General features: G+C 51.1%; 1 protein-coding gene across 8 annotated transcripts; it reads left to right on the forward strand.

The window, feature by feature from the left end:
• The first annotated feature begins 835 nt into the window (after positions 1–835).
• SMARCC2 (SWI/SNF related, matrix associated, actin dependent regulator of chromatin subfamily c member 2) lies at positions 836–22,502 on the forward strand. 8 transcript variants are annotated; one of them, XM_059185002.1, is made up of 30 exons: positions 836–1,023; positions 3,152–3,271; positions 4,401–4,486; positions 4,933–5,014; positions 5,116–5,208; positions 5,804–5,873; positions 6,100–6,169; positions 6,921–6,996; positions 7,435–7,566; positions 7,672–7,787; positions 8,165–8,289; positions 9,344–9,403; positions 9,524–9,561; positions 9,847–9,977; positions 10,265–10,336; positions 13,393–13,506; positions 13,950–14,103; positions 14,791–14,883; positions 15,119–15,235; positions 15,327–15,389; positions 15,733–15,991; positions 16,227–16,388; positions 16,667–16,731; positions 16,878–17,013; positions 17,095–17,261; positions 17,870–18,004; positions 19,414–19,792; positions 20,113–20,196; positions 20,476–20,541; positions 21,085–22,502. In XM_059185002.1, exons 1-30 carry the CDS (start codon positions 913–915, stop codon positions 21,159–21,161), a joined length of 3,453 nt encoding a protein of 1,150 aa, XP_059040985.1. In that variant the 5' UTR covers positions 836–912; the 3' UTR covers positions 21,162–22,502. The 8 variants fall into 8 exon arrangements, with proteins under 8 accessions (XP_059040985.1, XP_059040979.1, XP_059040980.1 ...); XM_059185001.1 differs by having other exon boundaries at positions 837–1,023; positions 15,116–15,235; XM_059184996.1 differs by having other exon boundaries at positions 15,116–15,235; positions 20,113–20,541.
• Positions 22,503–22,968: the final 466 nt, after the last annotated feature.

Here is a 22,968-nt window from a genome sequence, read left to right on the forward strand (position 1 = left end):
AACCATATCTCGCCGCGCGCTTACAGAAGGGGTCCGCATTGCGACCACGGAGGGAATGTAGCAATGGGAAGCCGGCCCGACCCCATATACACACACCCTGGGACCCCCCGCCCTCCGCCCCTTACCTCGCCTCTACGCCACTCAAAGGAACAAGCGGATGGAGCGGGAGACCCAGAGAGGGAGTTGGGGGGGGTCCTCCCGCCCAGACAAGATTGGGGTCTCAAAGAGCGCAAAATTATTTAGAAGGCGATGGCGGCCTGCAGAGGACTCAGTTGGAGGGAAGAGGCTCGGCCCAAGGGTGGCGGCTAGAGGACTCCTCCGGTTAAGGAGTGAGAGGGGATGCTGAGGCAAGGTGTTAAGGGTGAGGGAGACTCCGGAAGAGTTGAAACGGGGAAGTCCTGGGGATGGATTAAAGAAAGAAACTTCCTGGGGAAAGGGGTCTGGGGTTCCTTAAGATTAAGGGCTCCGTGGGGTTGGGAACGTGCAAGGTAAGGACCACGCGGAACTATGAGCTGGGGGTTCCTCCAGAGACGGACGTCGGCTTGGGGTAGGCTAGAGAGGTACCCCACTTCCTGGGCTGAGAGGCAAGGAGGGGGAAAGCCTTCGCCTCGGGTAGAGAACGATCTCAGGAGAGTGGGCGCCCCCTCCAGGAAGCAGCTGCCTCTCCAAAGCTCCCGCCGCCGCTGCCGCCGCCGCCGGGAAGGCCGCCAGGGTGGGTCCCGCGTCGGGAGCCTGGCCGCCGCCGTGCCCGGCCGGTCGGCAGGGGGCGCTGCGCGGGCCGGGGCCGGCCCAGGCGGCGGGAGGCGGCGGCCGCGGCGGCGGGAGGCGGCGGGAGGCGGGCGGAGGAGGAGGCGGAGGAGGCGGGAGCTGAGCTGAGCGGGGCGGGCGGCGGCGGGGCCCGAGCCCGAGAAGATGGCGGTGCGGAAGAAGGACGGCGGCCCCAACGTGAAGTACTACGAGGCCGCGGACACCGTGACCCAGTTCGACAACGTGAGGCTCTGGCTCGGCAAGAACTACAAGAAGGTACGCGGGCAGGGCCGCGCGGGGGCCGGGGGCGGGACAAAGGGACCGCGGCCCCGGAGCCCCCCCGAATCCTGCCCACTCTCGGGTAGCCCGCGGCCCCTCCCCCGCGGCCTCGGGAGCAGCCCCAGCGCGCCCGCCGGCGCCCCGCGCCCCTCCCCCAGCCTCTTTTACCGCTCCCCCCCGCCCCCCGCAGCCTGGGATTCCAGCCCCCGCCCTCCCTGCTGCGCCCTCTGCCCCTTGTTTTTCTCCACTGCCCGGCGGGTCCCGGTGCCAGCCGCCCACCCTCCCCTGGGCCAGAGCCTTCCGGGCTTTTCCGGGAGAGGCGGCCGAGGGTGGACTGGGTGCCCGATGCCCCCCCCCCCGTCTCGCCCGCCCCAGCGTGCCCGCCACGGTGCCCGCCAGAGCTCTCCACGGAGCCAGGTACCGGCAGGGCTGAGGCCTCCCTAGTGCTTTGTGTATGTTCGGAGAGATGATGAAAGCAGGAGGGTAAACAGCCACAGAGCAGGCCCTTGGCTGCTCATCAGCCTGAAGAAGCCCCCACACCTGTTTCCACTGCTCGTCCCCCACCTCCACCCAAGGGACAACAAAACCCCTTGGGAGCCAGGTTATAACAGTTCCTGGGCAGCGACCTCTTAAACCATCCCTCAGCTTCACAATGAAGTCATCCGACCACCTGGCCTTGCATTGCCTTTGGTTTGGGGTTCAGAGGCTAAGACAGGCTTTAAATCTCCAGCCCCCTAGCCTTTAACTCGAGATAATAAGGTAGTGAACAAAGGGTTCAAAAAGCCCTACCTGACTTTTCTGTCAAACCTCTTCCTGGTGTTGTCTTTGTCTTTTGGCCTGGTTGAAAGGAATGTCTATACCTGGGTTTTTTCTGTGGAGATGGTTTGCCTCTTCCCTTTCACTACCCCCAGTTAGAGGTTCTCTTTCTGGCTTTCCTTAGCTCCCCAGTTCTTCCTGCCCAGCTTTCCAGCCTGTCAGAAATGTGATGGGTGGTTTAGGAGTACACCCCTCTGATCCTGGTTCTGGCCTATCTCGGAGGTCTCTCTGAGTGTCAGAATCCTGACAAACAGCTGTTGGGTCTGTGGTATGTCTGTACCCCAGCGTGAGGCTCTGGTTCCCAGGCCTCCACCTTTGACCTTTTGGAAAGGAGATCAGTCTAGGGGCTTAGTCTCTAGCCCTGGGGGGATTGACAGCCTGTGAGCTTTCAAATTCAGCTTTCAAGTTCTTAGCTCTTTGTCGTTTACCTTTTCCTTCAAGGCTCTCTTTACATCTCCCACTGAGAGGAGCACTTTACTCTGTGATTAGGGTTGAGGAAACAGGGGTCAAAAGGTAAAGAGAAAGTTAGCCTTCTGGCTCAGATTTAAATTAGAACAGGAGGCTAGGATACTAGGTAGCATAACATGGAAATGCGTAAGAAGGCCCAGGGTTGCCTGTCTCAGATACAATTTCCTCAGAAAGGAGAGATGTTTCCTTGCTCTTTCTCACCGGGCTGGTGGTAGCTTGGTTCTTGCCTTCTAGGAGAGCCTACAAAGACATTTGTGCCCAGTTCCTAGGAGAAACAGAACACACAAGCTCATTCTCTTAGTTTGCCTTGCCTCACTTCCTTGCACCATTCTTATTAAGCTATGTGAGTCTAATAAGACTATAGTCTATAGTCTGATAAGACTATAACCCCCTGTAACCCCTAGTAAGTTAGGGGGAGTCTTGGCCTTCCAAGAAGTTGCTCCCAAGAAATACACTGTTGTCTTGTTTAGAGTCTCAGAGACACTCCTTCCATTGCCTGAACTTAACGAACCTTTAGGATCTTATAGCCCTCAGTGCTGTTGACTAGAAATCAGGGTCCTTCAACTCCAATTTCAGAGTGTAGCTGAAAGTAGGAAGCCCCACTTGCCTCCAGCACTGAGTGCTGGCAGGCTGGGTTGGGGGCAGCAGAATTTCAACTTACTGTGAGGGGCTTAGAGGGCTTCCCTTCTGCCATTTTCTTTATAGAAACTAGACATATGGGAGAAGAAGACACTATTTTTTCCTACCCCAGATGCTTCCAGAACCTTGGGGGAAGAAATAAGAAGATAGTGGATAGTTTATCTGGGGTCTGCTTTTCTTCCCTTTGCCTCTGTTTCCCTAGTATATCCAAGCTGAACCACCTACCAACAAGTCCTTGTCTAGCCTGGTTGTACAGTTGCTACAGTTTCAGGAAGAAGTTTTTGGCAAACATGTCAGCAATGCACCGCTCACGAAACTGCCGGTGAGTGCAAATGCCAGGGAATGAATCCTCCAAACTGGAGAGGGAGTTGTGGGGTTTTTATCAATTTCATGCTTTTTTGAGATTTGATAATTGCCTATTATCTCTGCCCCTAGTGAGGCTGTCAGTGGCTTGCCCTAGTCCTCAGTTTACCACTTCCTTTGTCTTCATAATACTTCATGCAACAAGGGGCACGTAGCTGGCTGAGTTGGTGAAGCGTGCGACTCTTGATCTGGGGGTTGTGAATTTGAGCCCCACGTTAGGTGGAGAGATTGCTTAAAATCTTTTTTTTTTTTTTTTTTTTTGCAATCAGCAAGAGGTTCTTTATTGTTACGCAGGCGCCTGCGGATGGTCAGCGCGCGCCTGCGGGTGGTCAGCAGCTCCTGCTAGCTGAGCACCGAGATTGCTTAAAATCTTAAAAAAAAAAAAAAAGAAAACCACAAAACTTCATTCAGCAGGTTATCCGAGAGTGTCGAAGCTCATATATGAAACTCTCATGGCATGGTTAAAAGGGTACAAGATTTGGATTTATGTAGGCTTGTGTTCAAATTCTGACTCTGCCACTTGGTATCTCTGTGATCTTGGGGAATCCGTTTAAACCTTTGAGTATCTGTTCCTTCATCTCTGGATGGGATTAATATCTCTACCTTATAAGGTTTCTGTACTGGTCAGTGAGGTAACCCTGTAAGTACATGGCACAAGGTGGGGCTTTGTGAATACTGGTTTCTCCCCGTGCCGCCTTCCAGGCCACGTGATACCATGGCGTAGAGGTTAAAGAATTCCAGCTTTGAGGTCTCAGTTGATTGGGCCTCCAACTTTAGATTTCAGCTTGGTTTGTGATCTCAGGGTCATGGGATCAAGCCCTGCATCAGGCTCTATGCTCAATGAGGAGTCAGCTTAAGACTCTCTCTCCCTTTCCCTCTGCCCCTTCCCTCAGCACACTCTCTCCCTCTCTCAAATAAATAGATAAATCTTAAAAAAAAAAAAAAAAAAAAAAAAGAAAAAAGAAAAGAAAAAAGAATTCCCGCTTTGAGAGCAAGGTTAGTTCAGCATGGGATTTTGTGAAAGGATTCTTAGTAAGGGAATTCAGGATATAACTCTCACATTCTTCTTTCTTGTCTCAATTTTGTAGATCAAATGTTTCCTAGATTTCAAAGCAGGAGGCTCCCTGTGCCACATACTTGCAGCTGCCTACAAATTCAAGAGTGACCAGGGATGGTGAGAAGTCTTCTTCTCTATGGTTCTTAATATTTAGGGGGACTCCCCCTTTATGATTTCCTGGGTCTTTCTTGGGATGGGAGAGCATGAGTAGATATTCTTGTGAGTCTCTTACTTTGCTAGATCAGTAGACCTGATGTGCTGGGTCAGAAAGGTGGCTGACAGAACCAAAATAGTCTCCAGGAGTGAACAAGCATGTGTGTGTGCATTGGTGTGTGTATCACAGAGGGAAGGGAATTCTTTGGTTGACATCTCAAGCTTCTCTTTGTCCTTTCGGATGAAGTACAAAATGATTTGGAGTTGAGATCAGTGAACCCCAGATCCCAGGCCATTTTGACAGCAGTTTTGAGCAAGATTGCATCCTGATTTCCCATGCTAAAAAGCCACATACCCTAACCTTGTCTTGAGCCTGATCTAAATCACTCAGATTATTGACTCTTTTCCAGGCGGCGTTACGATTTCCAGAATCCATCACGCATGGACCGCAACGTGGAAATGTTCATGACCATTGAGAAGTCCTTGGTGCAGGTAATAGTCAAGAACCTCCCCTGTCCATCTCGTTTCCCTCAGTGAAAATCCCAAACACGCCTTTCCCATGATCTCATTGCATCTGTTTCTTCTCCCTACAGAATAACTGTCTGTCTCGACCTAACATATTTCTGTGCCCAGAAATTGAACCCAAACTGCTGGGGAAATTAAAGGACATTATCAAGAGACACCAGGTGAGTGGGTGGGTCAGAGGAAGTTTTGGAAACTCCATGACTCTTTTTTCCTGATGTTTTCAGTACAATAAGCCGCCCTTTGGGTGACATATTTTCTACTGCAAAGGCGGCTCTGCCTACTTGAAAAAATACTAGTGTTAAAGCCTTGAGCGTCTCTTTCTCAGTTCACTCCCATTTCCCAGTTGACAGGCTTGGATCACTGTTTCTAGAGACTGCACTGGCCTGGGGATTAGGAAATCCAGAGATTGCCTGATTTCAGAGAAATGAAACATCTACTCTGGAACTCTGTAATAACAAGCAGATGCCATTGCTGGGGACAGGCAGCTTCACATTTCCCATGTGCAGATTATGTATTCAGAGGATTATCTGTAGCAACTTTTAGTTCTTTAGTTTTTCTTCATTATTAGCACTATCCTAGCTATTTCCTTTTGCCTCTCAGCTGGTGTGTGTTTAAAAAATGCAAACTGACTTTAATACCATTCTGAGGAAAACATGATTAGGAAGGCAGATATGTGGTTAGGTCTTATTTTGGCTTATTTACACCCATGAATATTTCAGAGGGGACTATTTACCTGCTTTTCCTCCTGGCATCCAGGGAACAGTCACTGAAGATAAGAACAATGCCTCCCATGTTGTGTATCCTGTCCCAGGGAACCTGGAAGAAGGTGAGACCTGGGTTTTCTTGACCTCTGCAGTGGACAGCTTGGACAAGGAGTTGGGAACCATTCAGTCTCTGTACAAGGCCTGGGCTCCTCTCTCCTTTTGATGCTGTGCCCTGCTACTGCCTTATGTTCCTGTGTCCAGGTCTCTGGCTGCAACACGAGCTATGTACAGTTATTTTCTGTGTATGCCTTTAGCTTATATCTCTCATTGTTCTATCTCTATCCCCAGAGGAATGGGTACGACCAGTCATGAAGCGGGATAAGCAGGTTCTTCTGCACTGGGGCTACTATCCTGACAGGTGAGGTCAGGGTCCTGGGGTAGGTTTAAGTATAGGAGCCAGACTGAGAAGCCTTAGAACATCTAGCAAAGAAAGCAGACACTCTTTGGGGGTTATTTTTAGTTCTGTTAATTTGTTCTCCTCCTCTCTATTATGAGAATTTTCTGTCTTGGGAGACGTTTGGACTTATCCCATGTGGGTTAGACTAAAAAGATTGGGGCTTTATATGTGAAATAGTTATTCCAGTATAATCTCCGATAAATGTTAGAAGCAGTCTGAATGTCTAACAGTGGGAAAATGCTTCAGCAGTTTTCATATCTACTGAGTGGACTATTATGCAGCCATCAAAGTGATAGAAATAACATGGGGAAAAAAAGAAACCACATGGATAATTTGTAGATAAATATAAAATGCAAAAAGTGTGATTATAAAATAACACTGAAGTTATGTAAAAACAAAATTGTACAGGAAAAATTTGCTGAGAAAAAGTACATACCAAATAGTTATGTTGGGTGATTCTTTTCTCTCTTTCCTTTTTTTGGAGTTGTTTTTATTACTTTATAATGGAAAGAATACCATAAAAAAAAAAAAAGAAAGAAAGAAAAAAGAAAAAGAAAGAAAGGATATCAATATTAATTGGAAAAATAGCCATACCAAGAAAGAACCCATCAACCCTATACTTTTTATAAGTAGAAAAAGTAAAAGATCTGCACTTTGCTTTTCCGTGACTCCATCCTGTTGATCCCGCTTCACACTCCATCTCCTGTGGCAGTTACGACACGTGGATCCCAGCCAGTGAAATCGAAGCAGCTGTGGAAGATGCTCCAACTCCTGAGAAACCTAGGAAGGTGAGCCCTTCTTGTCTCCTGGCCCAAGAAACTATGCCAGGGGGTGCTTGGCAGGCTCAGTTGGTAGAGTGTGCGACTCTTGAACTTGGGGTTTAAGTTCGAGCCCCACGTTGTATGTGGATATTACTTAGAAATCTTTTTTTTATAGATGAGGGGTGCCTGGGTGGCTCAGTCAATAAGTGTCTGCCTTTGGCTCAGGTCATGATCCCAGGGTCCTGGGATCCAGCCCTGCATCAGGTTCCCTGCTCTGGAAGGAGCCTGCTACTCCCTCTCCCACTCCCCCTGCTTGTGTTCCCTTTCTCACCATGACTGTACCAGAACCAGGCCACTCTTCGGAAGTGAAGCTCGAGAGCCCATGTCCTTGGGGTTTTCGTCAAGGGTGCCTGGACAGCTGTGGCTTTCAGACTTCTCTCCAGCAAAGCATACCTTTATACTTAGGTTCATGCAAAGTGGATTCTGGACACAGACACTTTCAATGAATGGATGAACGAGGAAGACTACGAGGTAAATGACGACAAAAGCCCTGTCTCCCGCCGAAAGAAGATATCAGCTAAGACGCTGACAGATGAGGTGAAAATTTCTCTTCTTTCTTCCCTGGTCCCTTAGCTGAAGCCTCGGGATAGGTCTTCAGTGGGGCTTGTTGGCTTACGTTCACTCCAGTTCTCCAACCTGCAGGTGAACAGCCCAGATTCAGATCGGCGGGACAAGAAAGGAGGGAACTATAAGAAGAGGAAGCGCTCCCCCTCTCCTTCACCAACCCCGGAAGCTAAGAAGAAAAATGCTAAGAAAGGGTATGCCAGCTCCTACCCTGCCCCCACCTTTACCATTCTCTCCATGCCATGTTGAAGGAAGGAAGGACAAACTCCTTCCAATACCCAGCTGGCCCTTGCCGGGGTAGGCCAGATTCCTGGATGTTCTGAGAGGGAAGATGAGGTCTTCTCTAGCTCCCCAGTTGTTAGTTCTAGTTGCAGCCACTAGTGAACTCAGAGAGAGCTAAGTCTTCTGGTGGAAGCCTTTGCCCTTCTGAGTACTCTGTAGTGATTGGTTTCTGTGTATGCTCAGCTCCACATTTGGGGTTCTCTCTGGCTTCACTCCCCTTGAATGTCAACTTCCAGGGACTTCCTGTCCAAGGATGACTGGGTTATCTTTCACTCCCTTTCCTTCCCAGTCCCTCGACACCTTACACCAAGTCGAAGCGTGGCCACAGAGAGGAGGAGCAAGAAGACCTGACGAAGGACATGGATGAGCCTTCACCAGTCCCCAACGTAGAGGAGGTGACGTTGCCTAAAACAGGTATGGGCCACACCAGCTCCTGGGACCTACCTTCTGTCAGGGCTGAGTTCCCCAGCCCAGTTCCAGGTCAGGAGGACCTTCCCTTTCAGTTTAGCTGGTTATTAAAGTTATTTTCATCATCATGGACAGTCCTCTGACTTTATCCATATGGGAGCTGTGGACTGTGCTTTGCACCTGACGATAGTTGTCTCCAAACTGCTTTTGATCACGTACCCTCAGCAGGAAAGTATTGAAGCACAAGTTAGATGTATATACCGTTGTACGTATATGTATGTACCGTTACTTTAGGAACATTATGAAACACATGCAAATGTCACGTAAAAGTGGGAAAAGGTAAAGGATAAGATTAAAATACAAATACAAAGAGAAATTCTGCAATTCTCTGCCTGTATTCTGCCTGTATTGCATCCTATGGGAAAAGCCCACTTTGGAGACCATTGCTCTGCAGTGTTAGAGGGTGGTACAGTTGCAAAGGGGGACTATGATCTGTATTCCACGGATGAGCTGCAAATATCCCGGCGCGTATTTCAGGGGTGGGGGCGGGGGCCACGGAGCGAGAGGAGTGCTGGCTCCCACCCCATTGTCAATCACAGGGCTCTCTTCAGTCACGCGGCTCTCTTCTGTATTCGTGTTTTCTCTGGAGCTGCCATGTACGGACTCAGTTAAGGGAAGCCCTGTGCTTTAAAAAATGTTGAAGATCCAGCCACAACTCTGCACAGGGATTTGATCAGACTCGGTCTCGGTCCATTAAGAACTCACAGACAGGGACCAGAGGGGCCTGTCAAAGACAGGAATGCCTTATGAGTTCCCATTGAGTAGAAGATGCTTCTTTACAGGAAAAAGTTAAGTGAATTTTTGGTGGGGGAAGGAGGGAAAGTGGCAAGTGAGTGTCAAGGCCTAGAATGATTGTGCCCAGAGGGAGTTACCACCTTTTGCGATCCAATGGAGAAACTTAGGGGAGATGAGATCTCTAGAGTTGTTAACTTAGGTGGAGAGGTATAAGGGTTCGGTTTGGGCAGAACCTGTCTGATAAAATGACTCTCTCTCCTGGCAGTCAACACTAAGAAGGATTCAGAGTCCGCCCCAGTCAAAGGAGGCACCATGACTGACCTGGGTAAGGATGGGGGGTGCCCAGCTGCCAGCCTCCCCCAGCCCGTCGGGGCTTTTCAGAGAGTGGGATTCTCCTGCCCATCAGGAGGCTCCAACCTTCTGTTTCCCTGTCTCTCTCTTTCAGATGAGCAGGAGGATGAAAGCATGGAAACCACGGGCAAGGTGGAGCCAGTTTAGAGAGGCCCTCTCTACCTCTCTACGGGATTCTGAGTTGTGCTTATAAAGTTCCTTCTACCCAGAGCTTTCTACTACCTGGACTTTTCCCACCTTAGACTAATTCTGGCTATTGTTCAAAACTTAAAACCCTGACCCTTTCCATGTTCTGGGGCCTGTAACTTTTCATTCCCTACCCACCCTTAGTGCCCACTTCCTAGGGTGTGGGAGAAGCAGAGGGTTGCCAGGGGCATAATGGGAATGCTGAGTGTCCAGAAGCCTCTGTACTTTTAGGATGAGGATGAAAACAGTACGGGGAACAAGGGGGAGCAGACGAAGAATCCGGACCTCCATGAGGACAACGTGACCGAGCAGACCCACCACATCATCATTCCCAGCTACGCCGCCTGGTTTGACTATAACAGGTATTGTCACTCCAATGCCTCCCTGCTTCTCTTTTGCCCTGCCTCTGGGGCCAACATGTTGTTCCTCTTCCTGTCTCCAAATAAGTTATTTCTTCATCAGCCGGGTAGACTGGGGAACACTTTGGTTTTAGGGAAGCTCGTATCTTTGAGTCTTCACCCCCTGGGGGACGGTCTCCCCAAAGAAGGGACGACTGCTGTGTTCTCCCTCCCTCCCATCTAGGCTTTTCCTTCTGAGGCTCCCATCTCTCCACCAGTGCCTTCTGAATCTGTTCTGTCTTCTTTTGCAGTGTTCATGCCATTGAGCGGAGGGCTCTCCCTGAGTTCTTTAACGGCAAGAACAAGTCCAAGACTCCAGAAATGTAAGGAAATTTTAGCTCACGACACTCTTTCTCCCTCCTGTCCCTGATCATCCTTCCTGATCCAGCAATATCCCATTGAGCAGATATTTCTTGTGCTCCTCTTGCAAAGACATGATCTCTGTCCACAGGCAGCCCCAGCCCAGCACTGTGACCCCAGTAGGGTGCTCTCTAGGATTGCCTGGGGGCAACATTAAGCATGGTCTTCTGTACAAAATGGGTACCTGCTCTGATGCCTCCATTTGTTTCAACAGAGTCCACAGCCTTACATCATTACTAAGATATCCAAAACACAGGTATCCTCAGCATACATAATAGCTCTGACTAAAATGTAAATGACCTTGCTGGTCCCTGAAAGTAGGTTTTAATAGAAAAAGAAGAGGAGGAACTATGAAGATCCAAGACTCTGAATTAAGGGATGGAGAAGGCTCTCTGGAGAGAAGTGTTGTGTACAGTACAGGCTTGGGGCTTGGAAGTCTTCATCTTCGGCAAGGTGTTGCTTCAAGCGAAACCTATTTAGCTTTGACTGAGTCTTGGGAATCTCCTATGGCTAGGGGTGCTCCAGGATAAATGTAATGAGAAGGGTGAGAAAGTGTTGATCTCCCTGAGCTTGCTTCCCAGCCATTCCTCAGCTTCCCCTCTCTAGGGCCATCTTGCCTTCCCACCATATTTCTTTCCCTGGAGCGTGGTATGGTTCTCTGCTCTTCTTCCCGGGGAAGGCAGTATATATGAAGAAGCTTGCTCTCTGCAAGAGAAAAGAGTAATAACATGGTGACAAGCGTAGGCAGGGCCTGATCTAGAATTGTTCTACACTTTGTTCTCTTGGTTAAGATAGTAAATAGTGATAAGTGCCTGCATTTCCTGAAAGCTTACTATCTCCCAGGCACTATCCTAAGTGTCTTATAGGCATTGACTAATCTTCACATCAGCTTTAGAGGTAGGTCCTATTCTCCTCTCCAGTTTACTGATTAGGAAACTGAGATACAAAGAGGAAGTGAGCAGAGAAGCAGAGAGAGGTTAAATCACTTGATTAAGGTCACACAGTGAGTAGAAAAACCAGGATCTGAGTCCTTCAGACTGGCTCATGTTCTCAAACTGTATGCTGTACCACCCAATAGTTACTATTTGCTGAGCTGCTGAAATGTGCCTGGCACTGTACTAGATCTTTCCAGGTCTTTCTGTTGCTCAGCAGACACTCCACTTTACAGGTTAGGAGACCATGGTTCAAAAAATTTTAATAAGTACTTTGCTTGAGGATATCATGGTAGAACTGGGATTTGAACTTAGATCTTTCCACCCTCAAAATATGTATTCGGGGTATCTGGATGGCTCGTGGGCTAAAGCCTCTGCCTTCGGCTCAGGTCAAGATTCCAGAGTTCTGGGATCAAGCCCCACATTGGGCTCTCTGCTCAGCCGGGAGCCTGCTTCCTCCTCTCTCTCTTTCTGCCTGCCTCTCCCCGTACTTGAGATCTCCATCAAATAAATAAGTAAAATCTTTAAAATATATATATATGTATATATATTCTAGGGGTGTTTGGGTGGCTCGGTAGCATCCGATTTTGGTTATGGCTCAGGTCATGATCTCAGGGTCATAAGATCAAGGCCAGCATCAGGCTTTGCACTGGGTGTGGAACCTGCTTAAGATTCTTTCTCTCCCTTGGGGTTCTGGGGGGCTCAGTCAGTTGAGCATCAACTAGTGATTTTGGCTCAGGTCATGACTTCATGGGTCATGGGATCAAGCCCTGCACTGGGCTCCACATTTAGTGGGGAGCCTGCTTGAGATTCTCTCACTTTGTCCCTCCGCCACTCACACACACTCTCTCAAATAAATAAATCTTAAAAAAAAAAAATTAAAAGATTCTCTCTCCCTCTGCTCCTTCCCTGTGCATGCTCTCTCTCTAATTAAAAAATACAGATAGGGGGCGCCTGGGTGGCTCAGTGGGTTGGGCCGCTGCCTTCGGCTCGGGTCGTGATCTCAGGGTCCTGGGATCGAGGCCCGCATCGGGCTCTCTGCTCAGCGGGGAGCTTGCTTCCTCCTCTCTCTCTGCCTGCTTGTGATCTCTCTCTGTCAAATAAATAAATAAAATCTTTAAAAAAAGGGAAAAGGGAAAAAAAAAAAAAATACAGATAGGGACGCCTGGGTGGCTCAGTTGGTTGAGCAGCTACCTTCAGCTCAGGTCATGATTCCAGTGTCCTGGGATCGAGTCCCATATCAGGCTCCTTGCTCAGCATGGAGCCTGCTTCTCCCTCTGCCTCTGCCTGCCATTCTGTCTGCCTGTGCTCACTCTCTCTCTCTCTCTGACAAAATCTTTTTAAAAGAAAATACAGATATATATATATATATATATATATATATATATATATATATATATATATATATACATTTTTTTTTCCTCAGCAAGCTCCACACCTGTTCCCTGTTAAGTGTGGGGCTTAAAAAGTAAAAACATATATTCTTTTTTTTTTTTTTAAGATTTTATTTATTTATTTGACAGACAGAGATCACAGTTAGGCAGAGAGAGAGGAAGGGAAGCAGGCTCCCTGCTGAGCCGAGAGCCCGATGCGGGGCTCGATTCCAGGACCCTGGGATTATGATCTGAGCCGAAGGCAGAGGCTTTAACCCACTGAGCCACCCAGGTGCCCCAAAACATAAATCCTTTATAGCGCGTCATGTTGACTACAGTCGGATGCATGGATAAAGTCTTCCCCTTAACACCTGCCTTTGGAAATAAGGGTACCTTTTCTTGCTTTTTGATTGCCTGATGAAAAGTTTGATGAAAACTTCCCCAAGTACAGCCCAGGAGATGATTCACTTAAGTGAATCCCACTTCCATCAAGGCAAACGTGGCAACGTAGGAAACCCTTGCATCTAGCACATTGCGGACCCCGTGTTCACCACAGCCTGTGACCCACTCTGTTTCCTTTAGTCACACAGGAGGAACCATCCACTCTTTTATCACCTTTCCTACCCCTCAGTCCTCAGCTTACTTACTTTCCTTCCTCTCATTCATCTCTCTCTCCCCGCCCCTCTCTCTCTCTCCCTCCCCGCCTCCCTTAAGCTACCTGGCTTATCGAAACTTCATGATTGACACCTACCGGCTGAACCCCCAGGAATATCTTACCTCCACTGCCTGCCGCAGGAACCTGGCCGGGGATGTCTGTGCCATCATGAGGTGGGTCTGCAGCTGAGGGGAGGGGGGATGTAAGGTGCCACAGACGCTTCTTGGCAGAAGGAGAGCTGGCAGCGAAGAGCATAGGGGAACAAACAGGAAAAAAAAAAACCCACCTCTAGAGAAAGGCACAGTCCACATTCAGGGCACATGTGGCTTGAGGGAATGGCAGTGGCATTCTTTGGCATGTGGAAGAAGGGAGGAGTGCGTTTGTCATTGAGGGATCCTGGTTCAGTTTTCCTGACTCTCCAGGAAGAGATGTTTGGAGATGGTGGATATGGAGAGAGGTCCCAGCTGGAGGCAGACGCCTGGATGTCATTGGCCTTTAGGGGTTCACCAGGCAATAGAATGGGCAGAGAAGAGGGCTGGGGAGAGGGAACTTTATGCCCCACCCCGCCCCTTTCCGGCAGCCCCACGTGACCCTATCTCCACCTCTCTCCTGCCAGGGTCCATGCCTTCCTAGAGCAGTGGGGTCTTATTAACTACCAGGTGGATGCTGAGAGTCGACCAACCCCGATGGGGCCTCCGCCCACCTCTCACTTCCATGTCCTGGCAGACACGCCCTCCGGGCTGGTGCCTTTACAGCCGAAGACCCCGCAGGTAGGGTGAGGGGCTGTGGGGGCAGGGTGGGGGTGCTGGGAAAAACTGGGCTTCTTTGGACTTTTCTTTTTCTGGTTTTTTAGGGTAATGGTTCAGGAGTGTTTTGAGGCTTCTTCCTTTTCCATGGGATGCAAAGGGCCACAGGAGTCAGCCCCGTGTTTTTAGCACCCTCTCTCAGTCTCTGTACCTAAGACTGCAAGGACTTGCTGAGGGAGAAGAGATGCTCCTTGTCCTTGAGGAGCAGACAGGCCAGTGTAGGGCGTGGAGCAGATAGAGAAAAATGGCTGAAAATTAAGTTGCATGAAATTTTTTAACTTTGTGGCATTTCCAGCATTTTTTTTCATTTTTGCCTCATAATTATCATCACTTCCATTTTTTTTCCACCTCCATTCCATCATTACAGATATTAAGTGGAGACAGATTATGTGGCTTGCCCAGGGTCACAGAGTACCAAATCTAGGATTAGAACCTAACTGTCCAGCTCCTGAGGGAAACGATAAAGTTCCCTGTGAACATAAATGGGGATCATGCCAACTACAGATCTAATTAATCATGATGGGAACACGGAACAGTGGCATGAGTGCCCCCAGAGCTTGTGAGCCGCCCAGCATTTGGTCTTGAGGCCTCCAGGGCCTTGGCCTGGTCATTTTCCGCCCAGCCTCCATGACGCCAAGCTCTGTCCCCCAGGGCCGCCAGGTTGATGCTGATACCAAGGCTGGGCGAAAGGGCAAAGAGCTGGATGACCTGGTGCCAGAGACGGCTAAGGGCAAGCCAGAGCTGGTAGGTGGGGTGTAGACCCCGCTGGGCTTCTTATTTGCCCCTTTATTGGGGGGCCCCTGCCCGGGGAGAAGAGATGTGAGAGCAGAGGAGCTACAGCAGTGAGGGAGGAAGTCCCACCCAGGGGTGTCCCTGGCTTTGGGAAGGAAGCTCCTTCTGTCTGTTTTCTCTCTCTGTCCGCCCCTGGCTCCCGGGGTCACCTATCCTCACCATTTTCTTTCCCCTCCGCAAATAGCAGACCTCTGCTTCCCAGCAAATGCTCAACTTCCCTGACAAGGGCAAAGAGAAACCGACAGACATGCAGAACTTTGGCCTGCGCACAGACATGTACACGAAGAAGAACGTCCCCTCCAAGGTACAGAGGTGTGGGCTGACTCCAGGCAGGGGTGCCTTCACCCTCCAGTAGTCACGGGCTCCTCTCTCTGACACACCCATATCTCCTGCAGAGTAAAGCTGCGGCCAGTGCCACTCGAGAGTGGACAGAACAGGAGACCCTGCTCCTCCTGGAGGTAATTGGGGCAAGGAAAGGAGAGTTTTCTCTGAAAACGGAAGTGGCCTGGGTGCCAGCTGCACTCGTGAGTGGGCAGAGCGTGATCTCGTCCCCAGTCTCTCTCTTCCCCAATGCCTGCCGCACCTGCCCCAGGGAACAGCTCCAAGCCAGGCATTTGGGCCATTTCATTAACTCCATATCCTCTCGTAGTGCTACTTGGAGATTCCCCTGGGACCCAGCAGAATCCACAAATACCACAACACAGAGAGCTTTGAAGCCCGCTGCCCTTAGTAGGATGGGGGGAGTTGACCTTCAAGGAAAGTGGCTAAGTAAGGAAGTTGTGTCTCCACCACTACCACCAGGCACTGGAAATGTACAAAGATGACTGGAACAAAGTGTCAGAGCACGTGGGAAGCCGCACGCAGGATGAGTGCATCTTGCATTTTCTTCGTCTTCCCATTGAAGACCCGTACCTGGAGGACTCAGAGGCCTCCCTGGGCCCCCTGGCCTACCAGCCTATCCCCTTCAGTCAGTCAGGCAACCCTGTTATGAGCACTGTTGCCTTCCTGGCCTCTGTCGTCGATCCTCGAGTCGCCTCTGCTGCTGCGAAGTCGGCCCTAGGTAATGTGGAGGGGTCCTGGCCTCTTTGGTTTGAAAGGCTGGTTACTCAGACCTTGAAAGACCCTCAAGTTTGGCTGCCCTACTGGCACTGTCTGCCGCTAGCGTCCGCTCAGGCACCTGTCGAGCTCCATGCTGGCCTAGAGGAAGAGATGGGCTTCTGAGGCAGCTTTCACAGGGACAGCCAAAATGGCCTGCCTGCCCTTGCCCCCAGCCTTGTCCTCTCTGGATCTTGCAGAAGAGTTCTCCAAAATGAAGGAAGAAGTGCCCACAGCCTTGGTGGAGGCCCACGTTCGGAAAGTGGAGGAGGCAGCCAAAGTGACAGGCAAGGCTGACCCAGCCTTCGGTCTGGAGAGCAGCGGTATCGCAGGAACCACCTCTGACGAGCCTGAGCGGATCGGTGAGGACTGCTGGGTTCCCAGAGTTTTCCCCTTTGACCGAGAGCCCCCGCCACTTGGTGACCCCGTGCCATCCCTGCCTCGCCTTGTCCTCAGAGCACAAGACCAACGGCGGGAACTGGTGGGGGTTTTCTCTTCCCCAGAACTCCCTCTTAGGAGCTGTGGCTCCCTGCCAACCCTCGCACTAAGATTTTGGCTAGGAGAGTGGGCTTTCGGGAAAGCGATCCTGGGACAGCCTCTGCATCAGACATTTCCCATTTTCTCTTTCCCCTGGACCCAGAGGAGAGCGGGACCGACGAGGCGCGGGCAGAGGGCCAGGCCACGGAGGAAAAGAAGGAGCCCAAGGTGCAGCAGGAATGAGCTGGGCTGGGAGGGTGGAGAGGCCGGGCGTGGCAGCATGGGGAGGGGAGTCATAATCACTTCCCAGACTGGCCCCTGTGTCAGGACCAGCCAACCTGATGCCATCTACTTTTCTTTCACTGGTACCTCAGGAACCCCGAGAAGGAGTTGGGGCTGCTGAAGAAGAAACAAAGGAGAAAACCAGCGAGGTCCCCAAGAAGGACGAAGAGAGAGGGAAACAAGGTGACAGCGAGAAGGAATCAGAGAAGAGCGATGGGGACCCCATAGGTGAGGCTTCCAGCATGGTAGTTGGGTGTCCAGAGGACGGAAGTGGGCAACAGCCCTAACCCTACCTTCTTCTTGGCCCAGTTGACACGGAGAAGGAGAAGGAGCCAAAGGAAGGGCAGGAGGAAGTGCTGAAGGATGTGGTAGAGTCAGAGGGGGAGAGGAAGACGAAGGTGGAGCGGGACATCGGCGAGGGCAATCTGTCCACCGCTGCCGCTGCTGCTCTGGCCGCCGCCGCAGTGAAGGCCAAGGTGAGGACCAGGGTCCCGGAAGACGCCACCACCTTCTCTGATCTCATGACCCCTGCGGGAAATGCTTCCCCACTTGCTTCCATAACGCTGACCTGTTTCCTTCTCAGTTTGACCTGAGAGGGAGAGTTGATCATCTCTTCTCAAAGCAATTTGAAGCTTTTTGCCATGAGGCCTGGTTTTATCCTCTTGTTATTTGACCTTGTCTTATCTTTTTTCACTCTTTTTTTTTTTTCATGTACTTTTAAGAATGTGAAGCCTTTGCTACTCTGTGGGCTGTGACCACAGACATTTTTTCTTTTTTCTTTTTTTTAAAGATTTTATTTACTTATTTGACACACAGAGAGAGAAATCACAAGTAGGCAGAGAGGCAGGCAGAGAGAGAGGGAGAAGCAGGCTTTCTGATGAGCAGAGAGCCCGATGCAGTACTCGATCCCAGGACCCTGAGATCATGACCCAAGCCAAAGGCAGAGGCCTAACCCACTGAGCCACCCAGGCGCCCGACAGCCAGTTCTTTCTTAAAACTTGCCAGCCCCCGCCTTACCGCTCTGTCCCAGCCCACCTCCAGTGGGCCCCTCCCGCTCACACAACACCCTCTCTGCCTTCCCTAGCACCTGGCCGCTGTGGAGGAGAGGAAGATCAAATCGCTAGTGGCCCTGCTGGTGGAGACCCAGATGAAAAAGTTGGAGATCAAACTTCGGCACTTTGAAGAGTTAGAGACCATCATGGACCGGGAGCGGGAGGCAGTGAGTACCATCCCCTGGGGGCCTGTGGAGCCCAGGGCCACACCTTGACACCCAATGGGGGCTGTGTTTAGAGGGTGGGTGAGCAGCAGTGGCAGGAGACTGAGAGTGACAGGGCTTCACGGCTGAGGAGAAGGCGCTCGCCCCGGACAGTATAGGACAAATGGCCTACTGGTGAAACCTGGAACCTCAGGTCCCACGGAATGTTGACATTCTGGGGCAGAAATTCTAGTCAGTTTCTCCATTGCCTCATGTCCAGGTCCTTGACCAGTGTTTGATGTACCGTGGACTTTCAGTAAATAAGTATTTGTTGAGCCATCGAGTAGGTTTAACGGATGATGAGAGGGAAGGGGCTTCAGATCCAGAAGGTGAACTTGGTAAGGGGATGGGAGGGACAAGGTATTGAGCCATTTTGTTTCTGAGATGATATAAAAAGAAATGCAAGACAGGGATCCTAACAGAACCTGCGGTTTAATTGGAGACATCCAATATTCAGTAAGGAGGCATCTAAAACAGTGAATGCTTAAGGTATCTGACAAATTCAGATTAAAAGTCCTGAGAGATAACAAAATAAAGGCAAAGCTCAGAGGCTAAAGAGTTGATCTGTGATGGCTTCCTAAGAATGGTGAGTATTTAGGCAATTTTGAGGGAAGAAAAGAACATGAGTTGACAGGAACTGGAGGCATTTTCCAAATGAAAATAATGACAGAGGGGCGCCTGGGTGGCTCAGTTGGTTTAGTATCTGCCTTCAGCTTAGGTCATGATGTCTGGGTCCTGGTATTGAGCCCCTCATCGGGCTCCCTGCCCTGGGGGAAGCATGCTTCTCCCTCTCCCTCTGCCTGCCGCTCCTCTTGCTTGTGCTCTCTTCCTCTCTCTCTCTGACAAATAAATAAAATCTTAAAAAAAAAATAAAAAAAGAAGAAGATAATAACAGAGGGCACCTGGGTGGCCCAGCTGGTTAAGTGCCTACCTTTGGTTCAGGTCATGATCCCAGGGTCCTGGGATTGAGTCTCACGTTGGACTCCTTGTTCTGTGGGGAGCCTGCTTCTCCCTCTCCCTCTGCCTGCCGCTCCCTCTGCTTGTGAGCTCTCTTTCTCTCAAATAAATGAGTAAAATCTTTAAAAAAGAGAAGAAACAAATGACAGATTCAGAGCTCTGGAGCTGGAATGAGTAAGGGCTCCTACTAGGTGAACTCCACTGCAGTGAGAAGTCATGCAGGCAGCCAGAAGATCGGGTGCTGGGGGTTGTGGTGGGGAGGACAGGGCAGGGCCCAGGAAGCCCAAGCATGAGGTCTGCATCTGCATTTGGTGCCGGTACTGACCAGGAGAGACAGGGTGTGTTGGAGGGCGGAGCAGGGGGCAGGGTTTTATGCACATGGGTAATGGGTAACAGTACTCACTTGGGCCCGGCAGCTGGAGTATCAGAGGCAGCAGCTCCTGGCCGACAGACAAGCTTTCCATATGGAGCAGCTGAAGTATGCAGAGATGAGGGCCCGGCAGCAGCACTTCCAGCAAATGCACCAACAGCAGCAGCAGCCCCCGCCAGCCCTGCCCCCGGGCTCCCAGCCGGTCCCACCTGCAGGCACTGGGCCGCCCGTGGTTCACAGCCTGGCTATGGCTCCAGCCTCTGTCGCCCCTGCTCCTGCTGGCGGTGGGGCTCCCCCCGGAAGCTTGGGCTCCTCTGAACAGATTGGGCAGGCAGGGTCAGCCGCGGGGCCACAGCAGCAGCAACCAGCTGGAGCCCCCCAGCCTGGGGCAGTCCCACCAGGGGTACCCCCCCCTGGACCCCATGGTAAGTGATGGTTTCTGGAACTCTTGCTGACCAGGGGTGGGGTTGAGGGCCTCTGGGTGAACATTCCTATCTCCCACCTCAAAAGGGATACAGGGCAGGACTAGAGACTTCTGCAGATGGACTCACCTCTGTGACATCCCTGAGCCAACAGGGGTCCCTCCCCAGGGCCAGGCCTTGGAGGTTTTGTTCTAAGGATTTACCACTGAGTCTGTCAGGCAAATGGGTGCTGGGGCGTGGCTAGAGCATCCTGGCTGTGTGAGTGAGTCAAGAAGGGAGATTTTCTGCCTCTCAGCTTCTTGGTCTCTTCTCTTTCTTCCCAGGCCCCTCACCGTTCCCCAACCAACAAACTCCTCCCGCAATGATGCCAGGGGCAGTGCCAGGCAGCGGGCACCCAGGCGTGGCGGGTAATGCTCCTTTGGGTTTGCCTTTCGGCATGCCGCCTCCTCCTCCTCCTCCCGCTCCATCCGTCATCCCATTTGGTAGTCTAGCCGACTCCATCAGTATTAACCTGCCCCCTCCTCCTAACCTGCATGGGCATCACCACCATCTCCCGTTCGCCCCGGGCACTCTCCCCCCACCTAACCTGCCTGTGTCCATGGCGAACCCTCTACACCCTAACCTGCCGGCGACCACCACCATGCCATCTTCCTTGCCTCTCGGGCCGGGGCTCGGATCCGCCGCAGCCCAGAGCCCTGCCATTGTGGCAGCTGTTCAGGGCAACCTCCTGCCCAGTGCCAGCCCACTGCCAGGTGAGAAGGGTCCTGGAGGGAGAAGGGTGAGGGAGAGGGGTCCACATGGAGGGACGGGGCCGGGGGGCAGGTAGGGGAAGGGCTTAGGTAATAGAACTTCCACCATCCTTTTTGAACGCTCGCTTTGGTAAATTAGAACACAGGGGGAAGGGCCTCTCTGGCTGTCCTCTGCCATTCCCCACCCCGGCAGCCGCCACCTCTAGGATGACGTTGGGGCCTTTCACTGGTGGGTCACGGAGGAGTCCTAAGGCACAGCGTCTCAGTTGTAAACTTGAAAAACAGCTACCTGTTTGCATGATGACTGGCACCCCCTTGCTTGTTCCCATCACGTTCAAATGCCCCATAGAGAGAGTTCCCTTGGGGGCAGGAAGATTTGGGGTGTTTCAGTTTTCTCGCTGTGAGGTGGGAGAGAGCGCTGGGGGAAGGCTGCCTCGGTCACCTACCCACCCATTGCATGCGTGCTCCGTCCTGTTTGTCTTTGGTGGCCTGGGTCCGGACCCCTCCGCTGCCCACCTGGCTGATTCCTCTTCCTTCTCTCCACAGACCCAGGTACCCCCCTGCCTCCAGATCCCACGGCCCCGAGCCCAGGCACAGTCACCCCTGTGCCACCTCCACAGTGAGGAGCCAGCCAGACCTCTCTCTCTCACCCCCTATGGAGATCAAGTTTCCAGGAACAGCCCTCTCCCCACCACTGGGACCCTTCCCCAGCCTGGAGAGTTCATCACTACGTAAGGAAAGCTCCTCCTGCCCCTCCAAAGCCCCCACCATGCCTGGCAGAGGCGTGCATTTTTATATCGGATTATTCAAGGACTTCTGTTTAAAAGATATTTCTAATGTCTGGGAGAGAGGATAGGATGGGGATGCTGCCCTCAAAGAAAGGGCTGGGGAAAGGTGTTTATACAAGGTTCTGATTAACCACTTTTAAGGGTGCACCCCTCAAAACTACTGCATTTTTTATGGATGAAAAAAAAAAAAAAAAACCGAAGCCCTTTAAAGGAAGTAGAGAGATATAAAAAAGCCACATTGGAGCTCCCTCCACCTACTTTAAAAAAAAAAAAAAAAAAAAAAAAATTCCATTTTTTGGAGGGAGGTGACAGGAAAGGGGATTTAAGGTTTCTGGGAGAGAGCTCTGGGGATAGAATAGGGTGCAGAGTCTGTCTCCTCCAGCCCCTTGTTAGTGCCCGAAGCAACTCCCAAACTCCCTCGGCCACCCCATCCCCAGTCTATTCCTACTGATCTCTACTGCTGCCTCCTCAGTGTCGCTGTTTTAGGCCACCCCAGCTCAGCTGATGACCCCTTTGCCCCTGAATGTCAGTTTTGTGTTTTTAAAAGTCACCTGCGTAGTTGATGTCAGCGTATGTGTATTTGGTGGGGAAACGTATTTTGGGGATTCCTGTGATAGGTAATAGAGGAAGAAAGAGCACTGTTCCTCCTCCCTGGGCCCAGTCCCTGGGCTCCTAGAAGACATGGGAGAGGGGAGCTAGAGAAGATGGGGAATTGTAAAAACCTGAGTTTTTAAAAAAGCACTTAAGCACCTCCTTCTTATTACTTGGTGGGTCACCCCTCTAACCTCTTCCACCAAGATCCTCAGAACCTTGACTGGTAGCTAGGGGTTCCCTGGGACTTGGGGACAGTGGAGGAGGGGTGCCCGACCCAGGGTAGTGCCTACCCCCAGCTTGCAGCTTGGCTCTGCTCCCTGGATTCCACTGCCTCCCCTACCACCTTTCCCTTCTTCATCCTTGATGTGAAGGCAGCCAGGACGCCAGACCTCCCACCAGCTCTCCCTGGTCCCTCCCACCAGGCCTTTGTTCCTCATGTCCCAGTGTTTCTCTTCCTCTGCGTCTTGGCACCTTTCTTCTGTTCAAGGTTATCTGTAAATTTTCTTTTTTTTTTCTTTTCTTTTCCCTTTTTTCATTTTTTTTTTTTTTTTTTTTTTATAAATTAATTTGCTTTCAGTTCCATCTTGTGAATGCTTCTGTGTTCTCTGACCTGTGGCTATCAGGCAGGGGGATTTGGACTGGGGCAGCCTTCCCGGAGTCCTTCCCAGGGGCATTCGCCTGGGCTGGAGAGGCACTGGGCCAGCCACTGGGACACAGCCATTAGGCCTCTCTCTGCAATGGGCTGCAGGCAGCACAACCGTGAGGACTGTGCCCTGGGGTGTGGGAGCCAGGCAGAGGTGCTCACCTGCCCTAAAAATAGCTGAGACTTGGAAGAACGTCCCCACAACCTAGAGATTTTACATATTTATCCTCGCCGAAGTAAGGGCTTCATTCCTTTCCTTATTAAGGCGGGAAGAAGGCAGGCATTTCACAATTTGTGTTATGAAGTGACAGGCGTGGGCAGTGCTAACAAAGGCCTGGCTTTTGCTCCATCATACACTCCCTGGGCTTTCCCCACAAGAGGCCACCAGTGCTTGGGAGGATGAGG

Source organism: Mustela lutreola, chromosome 8 (genome assembly GCF_030435805.1).
Source record: "Mustela lutreola isolate mMusLut2 chromosome 8, mMusLut2.pri, whole genome shotgun sequence".
In the NCBI taxonomy this organism is placed as follows: Eukaryota; Metazoa; Chordata; class Mammalia; order Carnivora; family Mustelidae; genus Mustela; species Mustela lutreola.

What these genes read in the sequence shown, in the direction of transcription:
- SMARCC2 (XM_059184996.1), top strand. Translation starts at nt 913, where the DNA reads ATGGCGGTGCGGAAGAAGGACGGCGGCCCCAACGTGAAGTACTACGAG. An exon ending in TTGAGAAGTCCTTGGTGCAG is followed by an intron (nt 5,015 to 5,115) that starts GTAATAGTCAAG and finishes TTCTCCCTACAG; the next exon opens with AATAACTGTCTGTCTCGACC. An exon ending in CCGCCGCAGTGAAGGCCAAG is followed by an intron (nt 17,262 to 17,869) that starts GTGAGGACCAGG and finishes TGCCTTCCCTAG; the next exon opens with CACCTGGCCGCTGTGGAGGA.